Source organism: Lampris incognitus, chromosome 20 (assembly GCF_029633865.1).
Source record: "Lampris incognitus isolate fLamInc1 chromosome 20, fLamInc1.hap2, whole genome shotgun sequence".
NCBI classification, from domain to species: Eukaryota; Metazoa; Chordata; class Actinopteri; order Lampriformes; family Lampridae; genus Lampris; species Lampris incognitus.
In genome coordinates, this window is record NC_079230.1 from 29626453 (window position 1) to 29650921 (window position 24469).

The 24469-nt window shown below is 47.3% G+C and overlaps 1 protein-coding gene across 1 annotated transcript in view; it reads right to left on the minus strand.

The window, feature by feature from the left end:
• The window catches only part of pde5ab (phosphodiesterase 5A, cGMP-specific, b), a 45979-nt gene that overhangs the window by 8452 nt on the left and 13058 nt on the right, over positions 1 to 24469 (minus strand). Inside the window, exons 4-9 of the mRNA XM_056300225.1 lie at positions 16268 to 16414; positions 12783 to 12908; positions 5986 to 6080; positions 5502 to 5589; positions 1954 to 2054; positions 591 to 668 (exon numbers count right to left, since the gene is read on the minus strand). Of these exons, the coding sequence (XP_056156200.1) occupies positions 591 to 668; positions 1954 to 2054; positions 5502 to 5589; positions 5986 to 6080; positions 12783 to 12908; positions 16268 to 16414 (635 nt within the window). The remainder of the gene's footprint in view (positions 1 to 590; positions 669 to 1953; positions 2055 to 5501; positions 5590 to 5985; positions 6081 to 12782; positions 12909 to 16267; positions 16415 to 24469) is intronic.

The window sequence follows — 24469 nt, forward strand, 5'->3', positions numbered from 1 at the left end:
TTCCGTTGCCTACCAACACGGAGATCGCCGGTTCGAATCCCCGTGTTACCTCCGGCTTGGTCGGGCGTCCCTACAGACACAATTGGCCGTGTCTGCGGGTGGGAAGCCGGATGTGGGTAGGTGTCCTGGTCGCTGCACTAGCGCCTCTAGTCAGTCAGGGCGCCTGTTCAGGGGGGGAGGGGGGACTGGGGCGAGTATCGTGATCCTCCCCCTCGCTACGTCCCCCTGGCGAAACTCCTCACTGTCAGGTGAAAAGAAACGACTGGCGACTCCACGTGTCGAGGAGGCGTGTGGTCGTCTGCGGCCCTCCCCGGATAAGGCAGAGGGGGTGGAGCAGCGACCGGGATGGCTTAGAAGAGTGGGGTAATTAGCCGGACACAATTGGGGAGAAAAAAAAAGGGGGGGGGTAAAAAACAACATCGTGGTATAGCAGCCCCTGTACTGATGTGTCTATTGGTCTTTGCTCTTCATCCAGTTCGCCCGTCGCGAAATGTTTGGACCAAAACGGACTCGGGTTTGGTCTCACACGTGGGGGGTCGGCCTAGCCAGAAGACCTATGTGTTGCCGATGTTTTACTGGAGCATCCTCACCTCAGCAGCTCTCTGTGTTGCTCGTCCTCCCACACAAACTGGCTGTTCTTGGTCAGCTCGAAGAACTCCTCCCGCCTCCTGACACACACACACACACACACACACACACACACACACACACACACACACACACACACACACACACACGTATATGTTCACAAAAAACAGCTAGGCAATTACACAATTATCCCCCTATGTAACCTTCCTCCTTCCCACCCACTGTCTAGACTGAGACTGGGCAGAAAACGGCACGAGAGAGAGGGAAAGCAAAACTGGTGGACAAGTAAGAGCGAGTCGGACGGAGTCCAGTTCGAAAGGAGGGAGGAAAGAGAGGTGGCTGAGGGAGACGATGAGCGAGGAAGAGAGGTGAAGAAAGAGAGTGAGCGGCGTCCCAGGAAGAAGGTGGGGAATAAGCACAGTAGAGGCGTGTGAAGACAGCCCCTGAAACAGCTCCGTTTTAGAAACGACGTCCCGAGTGCGCGACTTCCCACACCTCAGATCCACCGCACAATTCTGACCGCGCAAACAAGCGTGAAGGGTGAGGTACCTCGCTCGCTTCTCCCCTTCGTCTGTCGAACCGCTCTTCTCTCCCCTGTTCTCTCTCGTTACGCCTGCAGGATCGGGCACCAAGTGTTGCGCGACTGAGTTCTGGGATCACTCTTCGTATAAGTTATCAACCGTTTGAACGAAACGACGTCTAGTTTTTCCTCCCCGACTGTACCCGGCCAATCACCCCGCTCTCCCGAGCCGTCCCGGTCTCTGCTCCGCCCCCCCTCTGCCGATCCGGGGAGGGCTGCAGACCACCACATGCCTCCTCCCATACATGTGGAGTCGCCAGCCGCTTCTTCTCACCTGACAGTGAGGAGTTTCACCAGGGGGGACGTAGCACGTGGGAGGATCACCCGCCCCCCCGAACAGGCGCCCCAACCTACCAGAGGAGGCGCTAGTGCAGCGTAACCACATCCGGCTTCCCTCTCGCAGACACGGCCGATTGTGTCTGTAGGGACGCCCGACCAAGCCGGAGCTAACGAGGGGATTCGAACCGGCGATCCCTGTGTTGGTAGGCAACGGAATAGACCGCTATGCTACCTGGACGCCCCTGATATCCCAATATCAAAAGGGAATGATGATACTTTCTAAAGTTGTTAGTGCAGACTGGAGCCAAAATATGTTTTTTGGTACAGCGAGCGATGAAGGGAAGTTAGTTTGGGCCGCCAAGCCACAGCCAGCAAACTCTCCGTCCATAAAACACCCCCCACCCCTTTCACCCCAGCCTAACCCGAGCTGTCCTCCCTCAGTCGCCCTCTCCTTCGTTCCCCCACCCCGGAAAGAGGTCCATCTGGGCTTGACGTGTGGTACCTACTTGATGTACAGGGCCAGGTCGGTGGCCAGAATAGCCCTCTCGATCATCTTCAGAGTGGCCTTGTACTCGTCCAGCGACAGACCGCTCAGGATCTGGTTCCCCTGGCGAGCGAAGGGGAGAGAAAAGTGAGACAGCTTCAGTGTGTGTGTGTCTGTGTGTGTGTGTCTGTGTGTGTGTGTCTGTGTGTGTTTTTCCCATATTAAACCCCAACCAGCTCAGCTTAGATTTGAGAGCGGGGGAGGCAGGAAGACAACAAGGGAGCGTTCGCGAGGTTACCAGCTGAGAGAGAGAAAACAGGAAGTTATAATGAGGGAGAAGAGGGGCAAAAGGGAGAGAAATGGGTGACGCAGGATGAGAGGGAGGGAGGAACCGACGGAAATAGCGGCAGAAAAAAAGGGCAAGTCCCTGTGGCGGAGATGCGACGACTTGATGTGTTGCCTGCAATTTACTCTGAAATAGCACAAGGTTGCCATGACAACACAGGACTGTATAAACAAACCCTGCACGCACACGTGCACACGCACACACACACACATATTTGTGCACATCTGGATGTGCTCACCTCACACACACACACACACACACACACACACACACACACACACACACACACGCCCATACAGGGAGATAAATAACTGGATCAACATTTCTTTGTGTGTGTGTGTGTGTGTGTGTGTGTGTGTGTGTGTGTGTGTGTGTGTGCGTGCGCACACATGCCCCAAGATCCAATTCTCTGCAATTATTGTGTGCTTGTGTGTGTGTCTGCTCCCATATGTCTAAATACATGTCCTAATGCCTGGGACAAAAGAGGGCTAAGTGGTGGTTGTGGGTTTATTCTGCAGTTGTAAGATGTGCACGGCCTGCAGGTCTGCAGGTTTTATTAGCACCGCCACAGTGTTATCATGTAGGCCTGCAGCAGCAGGAGAGAATGACAGTATTATCATGTAGGCCTGCAGCAGCAGGAGAGCATGGCGGTGTTATCATGTAGGCCTGCAGCAGCAGGAGAGCATGGCAGTATTATCATGTAGGCCTGCAGCAGCAGGAGAGCATGACAGTGTTATCATGTAGGCCTGCAGCAGCAGGAGAGCATGACAGTGTTATCATGTAGGCCTGCAGCAGCAGGAGAGAATGACAGTATTATCATGTAGGCCTGCAGCAGCAGGAGAGCATGACAGTGTTATCATGTAGGCCTGCAGCAGCAGGAGAGCATGACAGTGTTATTATGTAGGCCTGCAGCAGCAGGAGAGCATGACAGTGTTATCATGTAGGCCTGCAGCAGCAGGAGAGAATGACAGTGTTATCATGTAGGCCTGCAGCAGCAGGAGAGCATGACAGTGTTATCATGTAGGCCTGCAGCAGCAGGAGAGAATGACAGTATTATCGTGTAGGCCTGCAGCAGCAGGAGAGCATGACAGTGTTATCATGTAGGCCTGCAGCAGCAGGAGAGAATGACAGTGTTATCATGTAGGCCTGCAGGTCTGCAGGTTTTTTTTAGCACCGCCACAGTGTTATCATGTAGGCCTGCAGCAGCAGGAGAGCATGACAGTATTATCATGTAGGCCTGCAGCAGCAGGAGAGCATGACAGTATTATCATGTAGGCCTGCAGCAGCAGAGAGCATGACAGTAGTATGTAGACCTGCAGCAGCAGGAGAGCATGACAGTATTATCATGTAGGTCTGCAGCAGCAGGAGAGAATGACAGTATTATCATGTAGGCCTGCAGCAGCAGGAGAGCATGACAGTGTTATCATGTAGGCCTGCAGCAGCAGGAGAGCATGGCAGTGTTATCATGTAGGCCTGCAGCAGCAGGAGAGCATGACAGTGTTATCATGTAGGCCTGCAGCAGCAGGAGAGCATGACAGTGTTATTATGTAGGCCTGCAGCAGCAGGAGAGCATGACAGTATTATCATGTAGGCCTGCAGCAGCAGAGAGCATGACAGTATTACCATGTAGGCCTGCAGCAGCAGGAGAGCATGACAGTATTATCATGTAGGCCTGCAGCAGCAGGACAGCATGACAGTGTTATAATGTAGGTCTGCAGCAGCAGGAGAGCATGACAGTGTTATCATGTAGGCCTGCAGCAGCAGGAGAGCATGGCAGTGTTATCATGTAGGCCTGCAGCAGCAGGAGAGCATGACAGTGTTATCATGTAGGCCTGCAGCAGCAGGAGAGCATGGCAGTGTTATCATGTAGGCCTGCAGCAGCAGGAGAGCATGACAGTGTTATCATGTAGGCCTGCAGCAGCAGGAGAGCATGGCGGTGTTATCATGTAGGCCTGCAGCAGCAGGAGAGCATGACAGTATTATCATGTAGGCCTGCAGCAGCAGAGAGCATGACAGTATTACCATGTAGGCCTGCAGCAGTAGGAGAGCATGACGGTATTATCATGTAGGCCTGCAGCAGCTGGAGAGCATGACAGTGTTATCATGTAGGCCTGCAGCAGCAGGAGAGCATGACAGTATTATCATGTAGGCCTGCAGCAGCAGGAGAGCATGACAGTGTTATCATGTAGGCCTGCAGCAGCAGGAGAGCATGACAGTATTATCATGTAGGCCTGCAGCAGCTGGAGAGCATGACAGTATTATCATGTAGGCCTGCAGCAGCAGGAGAGCATGCCGGTGTTATCATGTAGGCCTGCAGGAGAGCATGCCGGTGTTATCATGTAGGCCTGCAGCAGCAGGAGAGCATGACAGTATTATCATGTAGGCCTGCAGCAGCAGGAGAGCATGACAGTATTATCATGTAGGCCTGCAGCAGCTGGAGAGCATGACAGTATTATCATGTAGGCCTGCAGCAGCAGGAGAGCATGCCGGTGTTATCATGTAGGCCTGCAGCAGCAGGAGAGCATGACAGTATTATCATGTAGGCCTGCAGCAGCTGGAGAGCATGACAGTATTATCATGTAGGCCTGCAGCAGCAGGAGAGCATGCCGGTGTTATCATGTAGGCCTGCAGGAGAGCATGCCGGTGTTATCATGTAGGCCTGCAGCAGCAGGAGAGCATGACAGTATTATCATGTAGGCCTGCAGCAGCAGGAGAGCATGACAGTGTTATCGTGTAGGCCTGCAGCAGCAGGAGAGCATGACGGTATTATCATGTAGGCCTGCAGCGAGGGACCACGGCCCTGCCTGGAGCCGCGCCCGAAGAGGAAGCACCGAAGGCGGTCGGACAGGACGGGGAAGCGGGGCAGGCTAAGCTAACTGCTAGCCCATGCAGACTGGCAGTTCCCTTGGACAGTGAAATGTTTTTTTTTGGATGTGTTGGATATAGTATGTGTTATTTTTAGTTTTGTAGTTTTTGTAGTTTTTGGATGTGTTTTTGTCTTTGTGTTGTGCTGTTGTGGGCTACACAAATAAAGTGTTTCTGATTTCTCTATTTCCCTCTATATGTCTGTCTGACTGCTTGTCTGTCTGTCTGTCCATGTGATGAAAATGACTGGAGAGATGAGGGGGCTGGTGTATGTGGAGAACGATAAGGGATAGAAGACTGTGTGTGTGTGTGTGTGTGTGTGTGCGTGTGTGCGTGCGTGTGTGTACTCTTATGCTTACTGGGCTGTTCAGGATCATGAGGCACTGGTCAAAGTGGTGGTGCTCCATGGTGGAGTGACAGTACAGCTGGGCGAGGGGGTGGTCACTCCTAAACAAACCAGACACACACATTCACACACGCACACGTGCCAGAAGAAGATTTAAGACGCACTTAAGATGTGAGAAAGACACACACACACAGACTCAAATTAACATTTCAGAAACACTTAGGACGGAAGATATATGTTCCCTCGCAAACAAGCCGACACGCACTCAAACGAAAATTTAAGACGCACTTGAGATGTGCGTCTTCATTCGCGATCTCACACAAACACACACACACACACACACAAAATCAGTCCATTCCTCCTATTACTCATTCCTCCAAAAAAATCCATCTCTTGATTTACACGTTTTTAAATACACATGTCATGGTGCGCGCTTCGCTGTGTGTCACGGCTGCACAACACAAAGTAAACACCTCCCCCGCCCGTCCACAGTGTACCTCTGTATGTAGGAGTTGTTGACTCCCCTGTGGTCGAGGTCATGGCAGAGAGTGGCGATCATCAGAGCCAGCACCTCCAGATCGCTCAGATTACCCTAGCGGAGTGATGGAGGGATGCACGGGGGTGGGGGTGGGGTGGGGGGGAGGAGGGATCAGTGGAGAGAGGGAGATAACATAAGGGAGTAAGGCATCAACAAAGCTAAACTATAGTGGCCTCAAATAACAAGATGCGCACACACACACACACACACACACACACACACACACACACACACACACACACACAGTCAGGTGGTTAGCAGGGGCCTGTGTAGCAGCATGGCCACATGGAGCAGCATGGGTAATGGAGCATCATGGGTAATGGAGCATCATGGGTAATGGAGCAGCGTGGGTAATGGAGCAGCGTGGGTAATGGCTGGGTAAACACTGTGGTGTAGTAACTCTTCACACCCTGTTAGCACGTCGTTAGCCGGCGTGGGCGTCCTGCACTCGGCCATGTGGCTCGAGTGGACGACGCAAACCAGTGCAGAGCGGGCCGACAGCCACGCAACGGCCTCCGCACCAGTCCCACCATTACCGGTCCCACCATTACCAGTCCCATCATGACCAGTCCCACCATGACCAGTCCCACCATTACCAGTCCCATCATGACCAGTCCCACCATTACCAGTCCCACCATTACCAGTCCCACCATGACCAGTCCCATCATGACCAGTCCCATCATGACCAGTCCCACCATGACCAGTCCCACCATTACAAGTCCCACCATTACCAGTCCCACCATTACCGGTCCAACCATTACCGGTCCCATCATGACCAGTCCCATCATGACCAGTCCCATCATTACCAGCCCCATCATGACCAGTCCCACCATTACCAGTCCCACCATTACCAGTCCCATCATGACCAGTCCCACCATGACCAGTCCCACCATTACAAGTCCCACCATTACCAGTCCCACCATTACCAGTCCCATCATTACCAGTCCCACCATTACCAGTCCCATCATTACCAGTCCCATCATGACCAGTCCCACATGGACCAGTCCCACCATTACAAGTCCCACCATTACCAGTCCCACCATTACCAGTCCCACCATTACCGGTCCCACCATTACCAGTCCCACCATTACCAGTCCCACCATGACCAGTCCCACCATTACAAGTCCCACCATTACCAGTCCCACCATTACCAGTCCCATCATTACCAGTCCCACCATTACCAGTCCCATCATTACCAGTCCCATCATGACCAGTCCCACCATTACCAGTCCCACCATTACCAGTCCCATCATGACCAGTCCCACCATTACCAGTCCCACCATGACCAGTCCCACCATGACCAGTCCCACATGGACCAGTCCCACCATGACCAGTCCCACCATTACAAGTCCCACCATTACCAGTCCCACCATTACAAGGGGCTGAGAGTCAACACTGGACACGAACACACGGGGGTGTAGAGTGGAGCCGGGTTCAACAGCTCACTTGTTGAAAGAGCATCAAAAAATGGCCAATTAACCATAATTTAAAACGTTTAACTTTTTTTTTTTTTTTACAAAACCTTGGAACAACTTCTGCAGACCAGGACACTTATATTTAGAAATACTTTTGCTTTTTGAAACCCCCCCCCTCCTTTCTTTCTTCCCAATTGTATCCAGCCAATTACCCCACTCTTCCGAGCCGTCCCGGTCGCTGCTCCACCCCCTCTGAGGATCCAGGGAGGGCTGCAGACCACCACATGCCTCCTCCCATACATGTGGAGTCACCAGCCGCTTCTTTTCACCTGACAATGAGGAGTTTCACCAGGGGGGCGTAGCGCGTGGGAGCATCACGCGATTCCCCCCCAAACAGGCGCCCTGATCGACCAGAGGAGGAGCTAGTGCAGCGACCAGGACACATACCCACATCCGGCTTCCCACCCGCAGACACGGCCAATTGTGTCTGTAGGGACGCCCAACCAAACCGGAGGTAACACAGGGATTCGAACCGGCGATCCCCGTGTTGGTAGACCGCCACGCTATCCAGACGCCACCCTTTTTCTCAATTTGTTTTTCACAAAGCCATAATTTCAACCCACCTCGTCAAGAACTTTGGGTCAAGTCATGCCTACATTCTGAGTCACACTTTAATGGCGGCTGAAATGTCACGTTTACACCGACAATGAACACGTTTGTGTGTTTGGAACGAACCTCGCAGCTCCTCCCTCATGGTAAACTGTACTTTACCGTTTACAGCCTTGTTGTCTCTAAGTGTGTGACTGTTGTGTATACCATATTGTATCAGTGTCGTATCTTTGCCCTGACACTGTCACTGCATCTTGCATAGTAAGGTTTGATTAAGGTGTCCACATCCATTTTATCCTGAAGAACATCCTAAAGGATGCACCTAAGTTTGTAGATCCAACATGTTAGTGTGTAGTATAGAATATAGTGTGTAGTATAGAATATAGTGTGTAGCATAGAATATAGTGTGTAGTATAGAATATAGTGTGTAGCATAGAATATAGTGTGTAGTATAGAATATAGTGTGTAGCATAGAATATAGTGTGTAGTACAGAATAGTGTGTAGCATAGAATATAGTGTCTAGCATAGAATATAGTGTCTAGCATAGAATATAGTGTGTAGCATAGAATATAGTGTGCAGCATATAATATAGTTTGTAGTATAGAATATAGTGTGTAGCATAGAATATAGTGTGTAGCATAGAATATATTGTGTAGTATAGAATATAGAGTGTAGCATAGAATATAGCATGTAGTATAGAATATAGTGTGTAGCATAGAATATAGTGTGCAGTATAGAATATAGTGTGTAGTATAGAATATAGTGTGTAGCATAGAATATAGTGTGTAGTATAGAATATAGTATGTAGCATAGAATATAGTGTGCTGTATAGAATATAGTGTGTAGCATAGAATATAGAGTGCAGCATAGAATATAGTGTGTAGTACAGAATATAATGTGTAGCATAGAATATACTGTGTAGTATAGAATATAGTGTGTAGCATAGAATATAGTGTGTAGTATATAATATAGTATGTAGCATAGAATATAGTGTGCAGTATAGAATATAGTGTGTAGTATAGAATATAGAGTGTAGCATAGAATATAGTGTGTAGTATAGAATATAGTGTGTAGCATATAATATAGTGTGTAGTATAGAATCTAGTGTGTAGCATAGAATATAGTATGTAGTATAGAATAGTGTGTAGCATAGAATATAGTGTGTAGCATAGAATATAGTGTAGCATAGAATATAGTGTACAGTATAGAATATTGTGTGTAGCATAGAATATAATGTGTAGCACAGAATATAGTGTGCAGTATAGAATACAGTGTGTAGCATAGAATACAGTGTGTAGCATAGAATATAGTGTGTAGTATAGAATATAGAGTGTAGCATAGAATATAGTGTGTAGCATAGAATATAGTGTGTAGCATAGAATATAGTGTAGTATAGAATATAGTGTGTAGTACAGAATATAATGTGTAGCATAGAATATACTGTGTAGTATAGAATATAGTGTGTAGCATAGAATATAGTGTGTAGTATATAATATAGTATGTAGCATAGAATATAGTGTGCAGTATAGAATATAGTGTGTAGCATAGAATATAGTGTAGTATAGAATATAGTGTACAGTATAGAATATAGTGTGTAGCATAGCATATAGTGTGTAGCATAGAATATAGTGTAGTATAGAATATAGTGTGTAGCATAGAATATAGTGTGTAGCATAGAATATAGTGTGCAGTATAGCATATAGTGTGTAGCATAGAATATAGTGTGTTGTATAGAATATAGTGTGCAGTATAGAATACAGTGTATAGCATAGAATATAGTGTGTAGCACAGAATATAGTGTGTAGCATAGAATACAGTGTGCAGTATAGAATACAGTGTGTAGCATAGAATATAGTGTGTAGCACAGAATATAGTGTGTAGCATAGAATACAGTGTGTAGTATACAATACAGTGTGTAGCATAGAATATAGTGTGTAGTATATAATATAGTATGTAGCATAGAATATAGTGTGCAGTATAGAATATAGTGTGTAGTATAGAATATAGAGTGTAGCATAGAATATAGTGTGTAGTATAGAATATAGTGTGTAGCATATAATATAGTGTGTAGTATAGAATCTAGTGTGTAGCATAGAATATAGTATGTAGTATAGAATAGTGTGTAGCATAGAATATAGTGTGTAGCATAGAATATAGTGTAGCATAGAATATAGTGTACAGTATAGAATATTGTGTGTAGCATAGAATATAATGTGTAGCACAGAATATAGTGTGCAGTATAGAATACAGTGTGTAGCATAGAATACAGTGTGTAGCATAGAATATAGTGTGTAGTATAGAATATAGAGTGTAGCATAGAATATAGTGTGTAGCATAGAATATAGTGTGTAGCATAGAATATAGTGTAGTATAGAATATAGTGTACAGTATAGAATATAGTGTGTAGCATAGAATATAGTGTGTAGCATAGCATATAGTGTGTAGCATAGAATATAGTGTAGTATAGAATATAGTGTACAGTATAGAATATAGTGTGTAGCATAGCATATAGTGTGTAGCATAGAATATAGTGTAGTATAGAATATAGTGTACAGTATAGAATATAGTGTGTAGCATAGCATATAGTGTGTAGCATAGAATATAGTGTAGTATAGAATATAGTGTGTAGCATAGAATATAGTGTGTAGCATAGAATATAGTGTGCAGTATAGCATATAGTGTGTAGCACAGAATATAGTGTGTAGCATAGAATACAGTGTGTAGTATAGAATACAGTGTGTAGCATAGAATATAGTGTGCAGTATAGAATACAGTGTGTAGCATAGAATATAGTGTGTAGCACAGAATATAGTGTGTAGCATAGAATACAGTGTGTAGTATACAATACAGTGTGTAGCATAGAATATAGTGTGTAGTATAGAATATAGTGTGTAGTATAGAATATAGTGTGTAGCATAGAATATAGTGTGTAGTATATAATATAGTATGTAGCATAGAATATAGTGTGCAGTATAGAATATAGTGTGTAGTATAGAATATAGAGTGTAGCATAGAATATAGTGTGTAGTATAGAATATAGTGTGTAGCATATAATATAGTGTGTAGTATAGAATATAGTGTGTAGCATAGAATATAGTATGTAGTATAGAATAGTGTGTAGCATAGAATATAGTGTGTAGCATAGAATATAGTGTAGCATAGAATATAGTGTACAGTATAGAATATTGTGTGTAGCATAGAATATAATGTGTAGCACAGAATATAGTGTGCAGTATAGAATACAGTGTGTAGCATAGAATACAGTGTGTAGCATAGAATATAGTGTGTAGTATAGAATATAGAGTGTAGCAAGAATATAGTGTGTAGCATAGAATATAGTGTGTAGCATAGAATATAGTGTAGTATAGAATATAGTGTACAGTATAGAATATAGTGTGTAGCATAGAATATAGTGTGTAGCATAGCATATAGTGTGTAGCATAGAATGTAGTGTAGTATAGAATATAGTGTACAGTATAGAATATAGTGTGTAGCATAGCATATAGTGTGTAGCATAGAATATAGTGTAGTATAGAATATAGTGTACAGTATAGAATATAGTGTGTAGCATAGCATATAGTGTGTAGCATAGAATATAGTGTAGTATAGAATATAGTGTGTAGCATAGAATATAGTGTGTAGCATAGAATATAGTGTGCAGTATAGCATATAGTGTGTAGCATAGAATATAGTGTGTTGTATAGAATACAGTGTGCAGTATAGAATACAGTGTGTAGCATAGAATATAGTGTGTAGCACAGAATATAGTGTGTAGCATAGAATACAGTGTGTAGTATAGAATACAGTGTGTAGCATAGAATATAGTGTGCAGTATAGAATACAGTGTGTAGCATAGAATATAGTGTGTAGCACAGAATATAGTGTGTAGCATAGAATACAGTGTGTAGTATAGAATACAGTGTGTAGCATAGAATATAGTGTGTAGTATAGAATATAGTGTGTAGCATATAATATAGTGTGTAGCATAGAATATAGTGTGTAGTATAGAATATAGTGTGTAGCATATAATATAGTGTGTAGCATAGAATATAGTGTGGGACACACTTTTGGTTCACGGCTGCTAGCCATGTGAAGTGCTTAAGGTCCCTTTATTAGTCCCCTTGGGGAAATTCATTTACTGCAAATGACCCCATCCTGGCTGTGATGGGTGGAGCTAGGAGCAGTGGGCTGCCATCTTCAGCCTGTGCCCGGGGACCAACTCCAGTTCTTTTCCCATTGCCTTGCTCAGGGGCACAGACAGGAAGGAGTACGAACTCTAACATGCATGTTTCACACACACACGGGGAGAACATGCAAACTCCCCACCCCAAGGTTGGACTACCCTGGGGTTCGAATCCAGGACCTACTTGCGGTTTTCCTGGGTGTGCAAAAGCAATTATCCAGAAGAACTGCAAGTAAGTTGTGTACAAAGCCAAATGACTGACAAGTTGTGCAGCTCTGGTAAGGCATCACGCCGGCATCACGCCTGCATCACGCCTGCATCACGCCTGCACTGACTTACATGTGAAGTTAATTAAGATGGTCTGATTAAGATGTTTACATAGCAATCGCAATAATCAAATCACTGCCTTAATCTGATGAAAACCTAATGTTTAACTCGCATGTGTACACACTGACTGAGCACTGACGTCACCCCCACGCCTTAGTAACGGCAATTGAACTGAACAGCCTTGACCTTTGACCTGCCGGGCGACGCGCTGCTGCACTGACCTGCAGTCGGCCCGATTTCAGGAAGGCGAACATGCACTGGCAGGTGTTGAAGGCGTGTCTCCAGTTGTGATAGGCCACGTTCTTCCTGTAGTTCTTCTTCACGCTGAGAATCCACTGGCAGAGACTCTGACGAGGAGACGGGGAGGGAGAGAGTGAGGGACGGGGAGGAAAAAGGACGTGAAGGACGATGGAAGGAAAGGAGCAGGGGGGTTTAAGAGGGACAGGGAGGAGACAAAGTCGTAGATCAACATCACATAAAGTGCACAACGTCACAAAGCAGACAAGGGAGGACAGATGTCCTGTCTCAGAAACAAAGCCACAGTATGGACTGGACGCCGCTCGGCTGGTCTCTGCAGGATATGACTGGACGCCGCTCGGCTGGTTTCTGCAGGATATGACTGGACGCCGCTCGGCTGGTCTCTGCAGGATATGACTGGACGCCGCTCGGCTGGTCTCTGCAGGATATGACTGGACGCCGCTCGGCTGGTTTCTGCAGGATATGACTGGACGCCGCTCGGCTGGTCTCTGCAGGATATGACTGGACGCCGCTCGGCTGGTTTCTGCAGGATATGACTGGACGCCGCTCGGCTGGTTTCTGCAGGATATGACTGGACGCCGCTCGGCTGGTCTCTGCAGGATATGACTGGACGCCGCTCAGCTGGTTTCTGCAGGATATGACTGGACGCCGCTCGGCTGGTCTCTGCAGGATATGACTGGACGCTGCCGGCCTGGTTTCTGCAGGATATGACTGGACGCCGCTCGGCTGGTCTCTGCAGGATATGACTGGACGCCGCTCGGCTGGTTTCTGCAGGATATGACTGGACGCCGCTCGGCTGGTTTCTGCAGGATGTGACTGGACGCCGCTCGGCTGGTCTCTGCAGGATATGACTGGACGCCGCTCGGCTGGTTTCTGCAGGATATGACTGGACGCCGCTCGGCTGGTTTCTGCAGGATGTGACTGGACGCCGCTCGGCTGGTCTCTGCAGGATATGACTGGACGCCGCTCGGCTGGTTTCTGCAGGATATGACTGGACGCCGCTCGGCTGGTCTCTGCAGGATATGACTGGACGCCGCTCGGCTGGTCTCTGCAGGATATGACTGGACGCCGCTCGGCTGGTTTCTGCAGGATATGACTGGACGCCGCTCGGCTGGTCTCTGCAGGATATGACTGGACGCCGCTCGGCTGGTCTCTGCAGGATATGACTGGACGCCGCTCGGCTGGTCTCTGCAGGATATGACTGGACGCCGCTCGGCTGGTTTCTGCAGGATATGACTGGACGCTGCCGGCCTGGTTTCTGCAGGATATGACTGGACGCCGCTCGGCTGGTCTCTGCAGGATATGACTGGACGCCGCTCGGCTGGTTTCTGCAGGATATGACTGGACGCCGCTCGGCTGGTTTCTGCAGGATATGACTGGACGCCGCTCGGCTGGTTTCTGCAGGATATGACTGGACGCCGCTCGGCTGGTTTCTGCAGGATATGACTGGACGCCGCTCGGCTGGTTTCTGCAGGATATGACTGGACGCCGCTCGGCTGGTCTCTGCAGGATATGACTGGACGCCGCTCGGCTGGTTTCTGCAGGATATGACTGGACGCCGCTCGGCTGGTTTCTGCAGGATATGACTGGACGCCGCTCGGCTGGTTTCTGCAGGATATGACTGGACGCCGCTCGGCTGGTTTCTGCAGGATATGACTGGACGCCGCTCGGCTGGTTTCTGCAGGACATGACTGGACGCCGCTCAGCTGGTTTCTGCAGGATATGACTGGACGCCGCTCGGCTGGTTTCTGCAGGATATGACTGGACGCCGCTCGGCTGGTCTCTGCAGCGTCTCTGCAGCGTCTCCGTGTCGACAGGAGTGCAGCGGCGAGCGGCTGAATGTGAGAAACCACAGAACTCTGACCCGCGATGACAGCAGCCGCTGGCAGCGCTGCCTGCGGGATGCCGAAGCTCACTGTTAAGCCTGAACCTGTCATCAGCCTGGCAAAACAGAACATCTGTAACGGGACGTGCCCATCTGATGGCTCCCAGGACACGCTCGTCCTGGTTTCTGCAGCCCCCCCCTGGAGGTGGTCTGACCAGACGCTGTGTTCTGGCGAGCGTCCAGCGAACCAATCCCGTGCCTTGCTCGCTACGCTACTCTAAAAAAATCACAAAATACCGTGAAATATTTCATTTTACACAATTTGACCCCCCTGGTCCCCCCCCCCTTTTTTTTTTCTCCACAATTGTACCCGCCTACTTAGCCCCGCTCTTCTGAGCCGTCCCGGTCTCTGCCCCACCCCCTCTGCGGATCCGGGGAGGGCTGCGGACTACCGCATGCCTCCTCTGATACATGCGGCGTCGCCAGCCGCTTCTTTTCACCTGACGGTGAGGAGTTTCACCGGGGGGACGTAGCGCGCGGGAGGATCACGCTATTCCCCCCCCAAACAGGTGCCCTGATCGACCAGAGGAGGCGCTAGTGCAGCGACCAGGACACATACCCACATCCGGCTAACACGGGGATTCGAACCGGCGATCCCCGTGTTGGTAGGCAACAGAAGAGACCGCCACACCGCCCGGACGCCCGCCTGGGCTGTCTCTTAAAATTACGACCCCCCCCCCCCCACACCCCCACACCCCCTCTCGGGTGGTCAGCATGTCAGCTCTGAGTGTCAGCGGTAAACGGACGTTCTGCTTCTGGAGGGCCCTCTCCTCCAATCAAAGCCCCTCTTTATGAGCCCTCTCTCCAACAGGCACTCCACAGGGCTGCCCCGTCATAAAAGGACCTCTTCAAACAGACAGCAGAAGAGAGACTGAGGCCAAATCCCCCACCGACTAGCTGGCGGTGGCGCCGAGGGGGGGAGGGGGGGCGGGGCGAAGTGAGTGGTTTATCGTGGTTGGCGATGTGGGGGTGGATTCTTTTCAGATGCATACTGTGTGTGTGTGTGTGTGTGTGTGTGTGTGTGTGTGTGTGTGGGGGGGGGGGTGGTTAAGTGTATGTATGTGGAAATGTGTGCTTATGACTCGTCTATGTGAGTCTGCACCGCGGGTGCAGGCGACTGTGTAAACACAAATTACTCCGAATTGCTTACACCCACAGGCCGACTCACACCGCAAACACGCAAACAGATACTCCTATTTTCACCTCCCCCCCCCCCCCCCGGTCTCGGCGAGCGCTGCTGGCCAAGTGCCGCATTTTCTCCTCACGAGTCGCACGTGTGCAAACGCCATCCGGCGCCGTACCACTGCCCGGTGTGCACACGTGAGTCGTGTCCTGTGCACTAGTGTACCAGTGCTGATCAGACGGGTAAAACAGCGATGAAAAACCACCTCACGCCCAACAACCCTGTCGATATGCTGGTGTTGCCGCTGGCGAGGCCCTGCGCCGTCTGCAAAATACAGCCCATCGTGTTAAAGATGGCCAGCGGGCTCAGCAACATCTGAAAATGAGTTTTCCATTTTGACACGGACAGCTGGACGGCCTGTCCCTCGTCCCGGTCCTTACCGTGTACTTCATCTGGAAGTTCTGCACCAGGCTGAGGTCCACAAACATGCGCACCGTGGCAAGGGTGGTCTCCAGGTCCGACAGCTCGAAGTCGCTGAAGCTGAAGTCCAGCAGACGCAGTGACTGTGCCGATGGAACTGTGGCTGCCTTCACACACACACACACACACACACACACACACACACACACACAAACACACAAACACACACACACGACAATTGAAGAAGCTGAAAGGACATCTAGCTGCAAAGAGATGTGATTATTATAAAGCCGACTATCTTTAGTACATAAGTTACTCAAATGACACATTAACACTCAAGGCTGCAGATGGCTGACACACACACACACACACACACACACACACACACACACACACACACACACACACACACACACACACACACACACACACACACACACACACTCCTCTCAAGGGATCGAGGATCTGTGGCTGGCAGGCATGAATAATGGATAAGCTGCGATGAGCAGAGTTTAAGGATCTGTCTGCTGTGTGTTAGCCTGGTGTGGAGAGACACCTACACACATGGAGATAGAAACACCTACACACATGGAGATAGAAACGCCTACACACAGAGAGAGAAACACCTACACATGGAGAGAGAAACACCTACACATATGGAGAGAAACACCTACACACAGAGAGAGAAACACCTACACATGGAGAGAGAAACACCTACACATACAGAGAGAAACACCTACACATGGAGAGAGAAACACCTACACATGGAGAGAGAAACACCTACACATGGAGAGAGAAACACCTACACATGGAGAGAGAAACACCTACACATGGAGAGAGAAACACCTACACATGCAGAGAGAAACACCTACACACGGAGAGAGAAACGCCTACACATGGAGAGAGAAACACCTACACATGGAGAGAGAAACACCTACACATGGAGAGAGAAACACCTACACATGGAGAGAGAAACACCTACACATGGAGAGAGAAACACCTACACATGGAGAGAGAAACACCTACACATGGAGAGAGAAACACCTACACACGGAGAGAGAAACACCTACACATGGAGAGAGAAACGCCTACACATGCAGAGAGAAACACCTACACACGAAGAGAGAAACGCCTACACATACAGAGAGAAACACCTACACATACAGAGAGAAACACCTACACACGGAGAGAGAAACACCTACACATGGAGAGAGAAACACCTACACACGGAGAGAGAAACACCTACACATGGAGAGAGAAACACCTACACACGGAGAGAGAAACACCTACACACATGGAGAAAGAAACACCTACACATGGAGAGAGAAACGCCTACACATACAGAGAGAAACACCTTCACACGGAGAGAGAAACACCTACACACGGAGAGAGAAACACCTTCACACGGAGAGAGAAACACCTACACACGGAGAGAGAAACACCTATGCATGGAGAGAGAAACACCTACACACGGAGAGAGAGAAACGCCTACACACATGGAGAGAGAAACACCTACACACGGAGAGAGAAACACCTACACACACAAAGAGAAACACCTACACACGGAGAGAGAAACACCTACACATGGAGAGAGAAACACCTACACATGGAGAGAGAAACACCTACACACATGGAGAGAGAAACACCTACACATGGAGAGAGAAACACCTACACATGGAGAGAGAAACACCTACACATGGAGAGAGAAACGCCTACACATGGAGAGAGAAACACCTACACACGGAGAGAGAAACACCTACACATGGAGAGAGAAACACCTACACACGGAGAGAGAAACACCTACACACGGAGAGAGAATCGCCTACCAATACAGAGAGAGAAACACCTACACACATGGAGAGAGAAACACCTACACATGGAGAGAGAAACACCTACACACGGAGAGAGAATCGCCTACACATACAGAGAGAGAAACACCTACACACATGGAGAGAGAAACACGTGCACACATGGAGAGAGAATCGCCTACACATACAGAGAGAGAAACACCTACACATACAGAGAGAGAAACACCTACACATACAGAGAGAGAAACGCCTACACACATGGAGAGAGAAACGCCTACACACATGGAGATAGAAACGCCTACACATGGAGAGAGAAACACCTACACACGGAGAGAGAAACGCCTACACATGGAGAGAGAAACACCTACACACAAAGAGAGAAACACCTACACACACGGAGAGAGAAACACCTACACACGGAGAGAGAAACACCTACACACGGAGAGAGAAACGCCTACACATGTAGAGAGAAACACCTACACATGGAGAGAGAAACACCTACACATGGAGAGAGAAACGCCTACACACACGGAGAGAGAAACACCTACACACGGAGAGAGAAACGCCTACACATGTAGAGAGAAACACCTACACATACAGAGAGAAAAACACCTACACATGTAGAGAGAAACACCTACACACATGGAGAGAGAAACACCTACACATGGAGAGAGAAACGCCTACACACACGGAGAGAGAAACACCTACACACGGAGAGAGAAACACCTACACACACGGAGAGAGAAACACCTACACACGGAGAGAGAAATACCTACACATACAGAGAGAGAAACACCTACACATGGAGAAAGAGGAATGCCTACACATACAGAGAGAAACACCTACACATGGAGAGAGAAACACCTACACATGGAGAGAGAAACACCTACACATGGAGAGAGAAACACCTACACATGGAGAGAGAAACGCCTACACATACGGAGAGAGAAACACCTACACACATGGAGAGAGAAACACGTGCACACATGGAGAGAGAATCGCCTACACATGGAGAGAGAAACACCTACACACGGAGAGAAACGCCTACACACGGAGAGAGAAACGCCTACACACATGGAGATAGAAACACCTACACACGGAGAGAGAAACACCTACACACGGAGAGAGAAACGCCTACACACGGAGAGAGAAACACCTACACATGGAGAGAGAAACACCTACACATGGAGAGAGAAACACCTACACATGGAGAGAGAAATACCTACACACGGAGAGAGAAACACCTACACACGGAGAGAGAAACGCCTACACACGGAGAGAGAAACACCTACACATGGAGAGAGAAACACCTACACACGGAGAGAGAAACGCCTACACATGGAGAGAGAAACACCTACACATGGAGAGAGAAACACCTACACATGGAGAGAGAAACACCAACACATGGAGAGAGAAACACCTACGCATTGGGGAGAGAAACACCTACGCATGGAGAGAGAAACACCTACACACACAAAGAGAAACACCTACACACGGAGAGAGAAACACCTACACATGGAGAGAGAAACACCTACACACACAGAGAGAAACACCTACACACGGAGAGAGAAACGCCTACACATGGAGAGAGAAACACCTACACACGGAGAGAGAAACACCTACACACGGAGAGAGAAACACCTACACACGGAGAGAGAAACACCTACACATGGAGAGAGAAACACCTACACACGGAGAGAGAAACACCTACACACGGAGAGAGAAACACCTACACATGGAGAGAGAAACGCCTACACACATGGAGAGAGAAACGCCTACACACATGGAGAGAGAAACACCTACACATGGAGAGAGAAACACCTACACATGGAGAGAGAAACACCTACACATGGAGAGAGAAACGCCTACACACATGGAGAGAGAAACACCTACACATGGAGAGAGAAACACCTACACATGGAGAGAGAAACACCTACACACGGAGAGAGAAACACCTACACATGGAGAGACAACCAGATGAGCAGATGAACAGCAGAAGTAAAACCAAGAGGAAGAAGGAGAGAAAAGCCAAACAGGGGTGGGTGGGGGAGGTGACACTAAAGGGGAATTTACAAACTAAAACCTGAACAAATTCTCTCCCCAGTTGTACTTGGTAAATTTCCCCACTCTCCCGAGCCGTCCCGGTCGCTGCTCCACCCCCTCTGCCGATCTGGGGAGGGCTGCAGACTACCACACACCTCCTCCCATACATGTGGAGTCGCCAGCCGCTTCTTTTCACCTGACGGTGAGGAGTTTCACCAGGGGGACATAGCACATGGGAGGACCACGCTGTTCCCCCCAGTTCCCCCTCCCCCCGAACAGGTGCGTTGACTGACCAGAGGAGGCGCTAGTGCAGCGACCAGGACACATACCCACATCCGGTTTAGTTTGCTAGCGGTTCATATCATGGAATTCACATTTCCCGTCTCTTCCCTTCATTCTCAGAACTCATTTCGGAAATATTGGCAAACGTTTACGTCACGTCGGCGTAACCGATATCGCACTCAGGCTCCGGATCGATCCATCACCACGACTCCACAAATGTCAACGTTCTCACGATGGTGCGTCACACATCCATAGTGGTCTGTTGGGGCGGATGTAACCTTAAAAAAGCCGTTTCCTAGAAAATAAGTGGCCCATCCTCTTCCTTTTGCCCTGGGGAGGGCCTTAAATCAGATCAAACCAGAAGCTAGGACACGTTGTCATAGGGAGACAAAAACGGATCGTGGCCTTTGGAAAAGGTCACTTGATGTAATTGTCTAATGTTATAAATGGCTTAGCTGGAAGTTTTGGGGGTTGGGTCGAATTGTATTGGACTCCACAACATACCCGATGGTAGAAATAATAACAACCTAATATTTGGAGCGAATATCTGCAACTTACGTCCAACTTGCCGTATTCCTGTTTCTTTTCACTTTGCTTCGGCACCAAACGACGTTGGCTTGTTGAATGTCAGATCCCCGGGTAATAAATCCTTTATCAGTAATGGTTTTATGGTTTCTAATAATCCGGACGTTTTTATGATTACTGAGACATGGCTGTCCACAGGGGACACTGTTCCCCTGATTGAGGTTAGCCCCCCCTGTTTTTGCATATTTTCACATTCCCAGGCTCTCTGGTAGAGGGAGTGGCCTCGCTGTATTTTTTTTTATAAATAAGCGCCATCCTGTTACTTTTGGTAATTTTATCTCATTTGAGGATTTATGTTTTTTTTTTATCACTGACCCTCCCCCTTTACTCTGCATCTTAATTTACAGGCCTCCTAATTCACGTAGGTTTATTTCTGAGTTTCCTGAGCTTCTATCTATTTTCATGCCTAAATATGACAGGGTGCTTATTCTTGGTGATGTTAATAGTCACGTATGTTGTCCTGCCCATTCCCTGACGTCACATTATTTCGATCCTATACTGTTTTAACCTCATTCAATCTGTTAAAGGGGCCACGCATTCCAAAGGTCACATCTTAGACCTTGTACTCTTATCTGGTTTTTCTCCCGAGTGTCTTAAACTGGTGCTTGTAACTGAAAATAAAGCTGTCGTTTTCAAAGTCCCAGTACAACTCTCTATTCCTAATCGCTATCCTAAAACACGCTCTCGCGTTCTCAATGCGGGCTTTGCAGTTAAATTCTGTGACGTTTTTAATTCATCTCCCTTTAATCCCTCTATATCCCCTCTCAATCCAGATGCACTTTTAAATTCATTCAATGACCAGTGCCTATCCATCCTCGACTAATCTGCACCGTTTAAAACTAGGAAACAACCATCAAATAACCTCCCCTGGCTGAACGATCACACTTGTGCCCTTAAAAGACTCTGTAGAAAATCTGAACAACAATAGAAGGTCAACAAGTCCGAAATAGCACATAACATCCTCAAAAATTCAATGTTAATTTACCAGAAGGCAGTTATGGATGTGACATCAGCTTACTTCTCTGAGCTGATATCTAGAAATAACCACAATCCTCAAGTTCTCTGTAGGTTAATTGATTCTGTTATTAATGGTCCCTCCACTTCTTTTTCTGAACCTGATGTTGAGCTGTCCGAAAGATTTCTCGCTGATTTTGTAAATAATGCGGAGAATACCAGGTCCCAAATCCAGCCTAACCCTTGCGTTCTTTCCATTCCCCATGTTAATTCTTCCTCTTTCACCCAGTTTCAACTGATTACAATTTCAGTGTTAGAGAGTACGGTCTCCAATATGAACTCCTCCTCCTGCATCTTAGACATTATTCCCACTAAGTTGCTCAAGGAGATATTTTCAACTGTTAGCTCCGCTATTCTGCACATTTCTGATAATTCTCTGGCCTCTCGTTCTTTTCCAGACAGTTTTAAGCATGCTAAAGAAGCATGCTAAAGAAACCTAATTTGGATCCCCTGTCCTTAAGAAACTACAGACCAATGTCCAAATTGTCTTTTTTTATCTAAGGTTTTTGAGAAAGTAATTTTGTCTCAACTGTTATTTTTTATGAATACTAACAGTGTTTTTAACAGTTTCCAGTCAGGCTTTAGAACACTTCACAGTACCAAGACAGCTCTAGTTAAGGTTCCTAACGACTTACTGCTGACTGCAGAGAGAGGTGACAGCTCAATGTTAGTTCTTTTAGACTTGAGTGCTGCCTTTGACACAGTCAATCACAGTATCCTCTTACATCACTTAGAGACTTTGGTAGGCATCAAGGGCTCGACTCTTAGTTTATTATGCTCATACCTCTTCAACAGAACTTTTTCTGTTGTTCTGGGTAACTCTACTTCCTTGATGGCTTAGTTGAGTTGTGGTGTCCCTCAAGGCTTAGCTCTTTGCCCCCTTCTGTTTTCTTTATATATATGTTGCCTCTTGCCCAGGTTATTCAAAATCATGATTGTTTTACCATTTTTATGCTGACGACACTCAGTTATACATGCCACTAAAACCCATAGATCCTAGCAGTCGAGCAAATCTCAAAACCTGCCTCTCTGATATTAAATCCTGGATGTCCCAAGATTTTCTTAAATTTAATGATGATAAGTCTGAGGTCATTCTGTTTAGTCACCCAAATTCCATTAGCCCTTTTTGGTACTAATCTTGTTGGTCTGTCAAATAATATTAAGCAGGCTGCTAGGGACCTAGGGGTAATATTTGATACTAACCTCTGGTTTGATAATCAAAAATGTTATTCAGTCATGTTTTCTCCAGCTCAACATAATCTCTAAAAATTAGGCCCTTTGTTTTCAGTTGCTGATCGACAAAAAGTTGTACATGCTTTTATCTATTCTCGGCTTGATTATTGCAATGCACTTTACTCGTGTATCACCCAGGGCTCCCTCTGTCTGCAGTTGGTACAAAACGCCGCTGCTCAGCTCATTACTCCTGTGCTTGCCTCCCTACATTGGCTCCCTGTTAGAGCTCAGATTGATTTTAAAATTTTATTGCTTACTTTTAAGGCCTTAAATGGTCTTGCTCCTAAATACATCTCTGATTTATTGACCTGATATGCGCCCTCATCGGCCATTAAGATCTCAGATGGCGCCCTGCTTGTTATTCCCAGGTCATGGTTTGTCACAAAGGGTGATCGGGCTTTTGCTGTTAGAGCCCCCACACATTGGAACTTCCTTCCTATTGAACTAAGACAAACCCATGTTGCTAGCTTCTTTTAAATCTCTTCTTAAAACTTTCTATGAAAGCTTTTTGAAATGTTTGACATTTGTTTTTATTTATTTATACTGTTTTTATTTTTATTCCTATGTATTTGGTCTTATTCATGTATTATTTTTACCTCCTCTTTGCTCATATCCTTTGGTCTTATTCTAATTTTTGCCTTGTCTGGTTTTATTTCTTTTGTGAAGCACTTTATAACATTGTTAAGAAAAGTGCTAGGTAAATAAATTCATTATTATTATTTTTTATTATTATTATTATTTCAGGTGGCAATTTATGGGCGGTCACAGTTGACATGAGGTTTTTATCTGATTTATAGGGTTAATCTGCTTGTCACACTACTCGGGAGAGGAAAGTGAGGAATGGGGGAATGTGAGGGAGCAGGTGACTGAAAGGGAAGACAGGTGAAGGGTCATCAACTCAGGACCAACTGAACCAGAAGAGTAAAAGTAAATGAGAACTGAGAAATTAGCAGGGGAGTTGGGGTCTATGGTGTACAGTTATTAAGTAACCCATTAAAAAAAAACTGGTCAGTATAGCGTCAATGCTAGCATTCAGTGACAGAGACTTTATCTATGTGGTTTGTTGGAGAGTGTCTAATGAACTTAACAGTGTTTACCACATGACCCTGATTAATCATTACCAGTGTTGTAGGATAGGATACCTACCCAGCTCTTCCACTTTAAACAAATCCCTCATATAGCAGGTTCTGCAGCTCAAGTCAATGGTCTCCAGTGTGTTGTCTGTGTCTGTGTGTGTTTGTGTGTGCGCGTGCATGC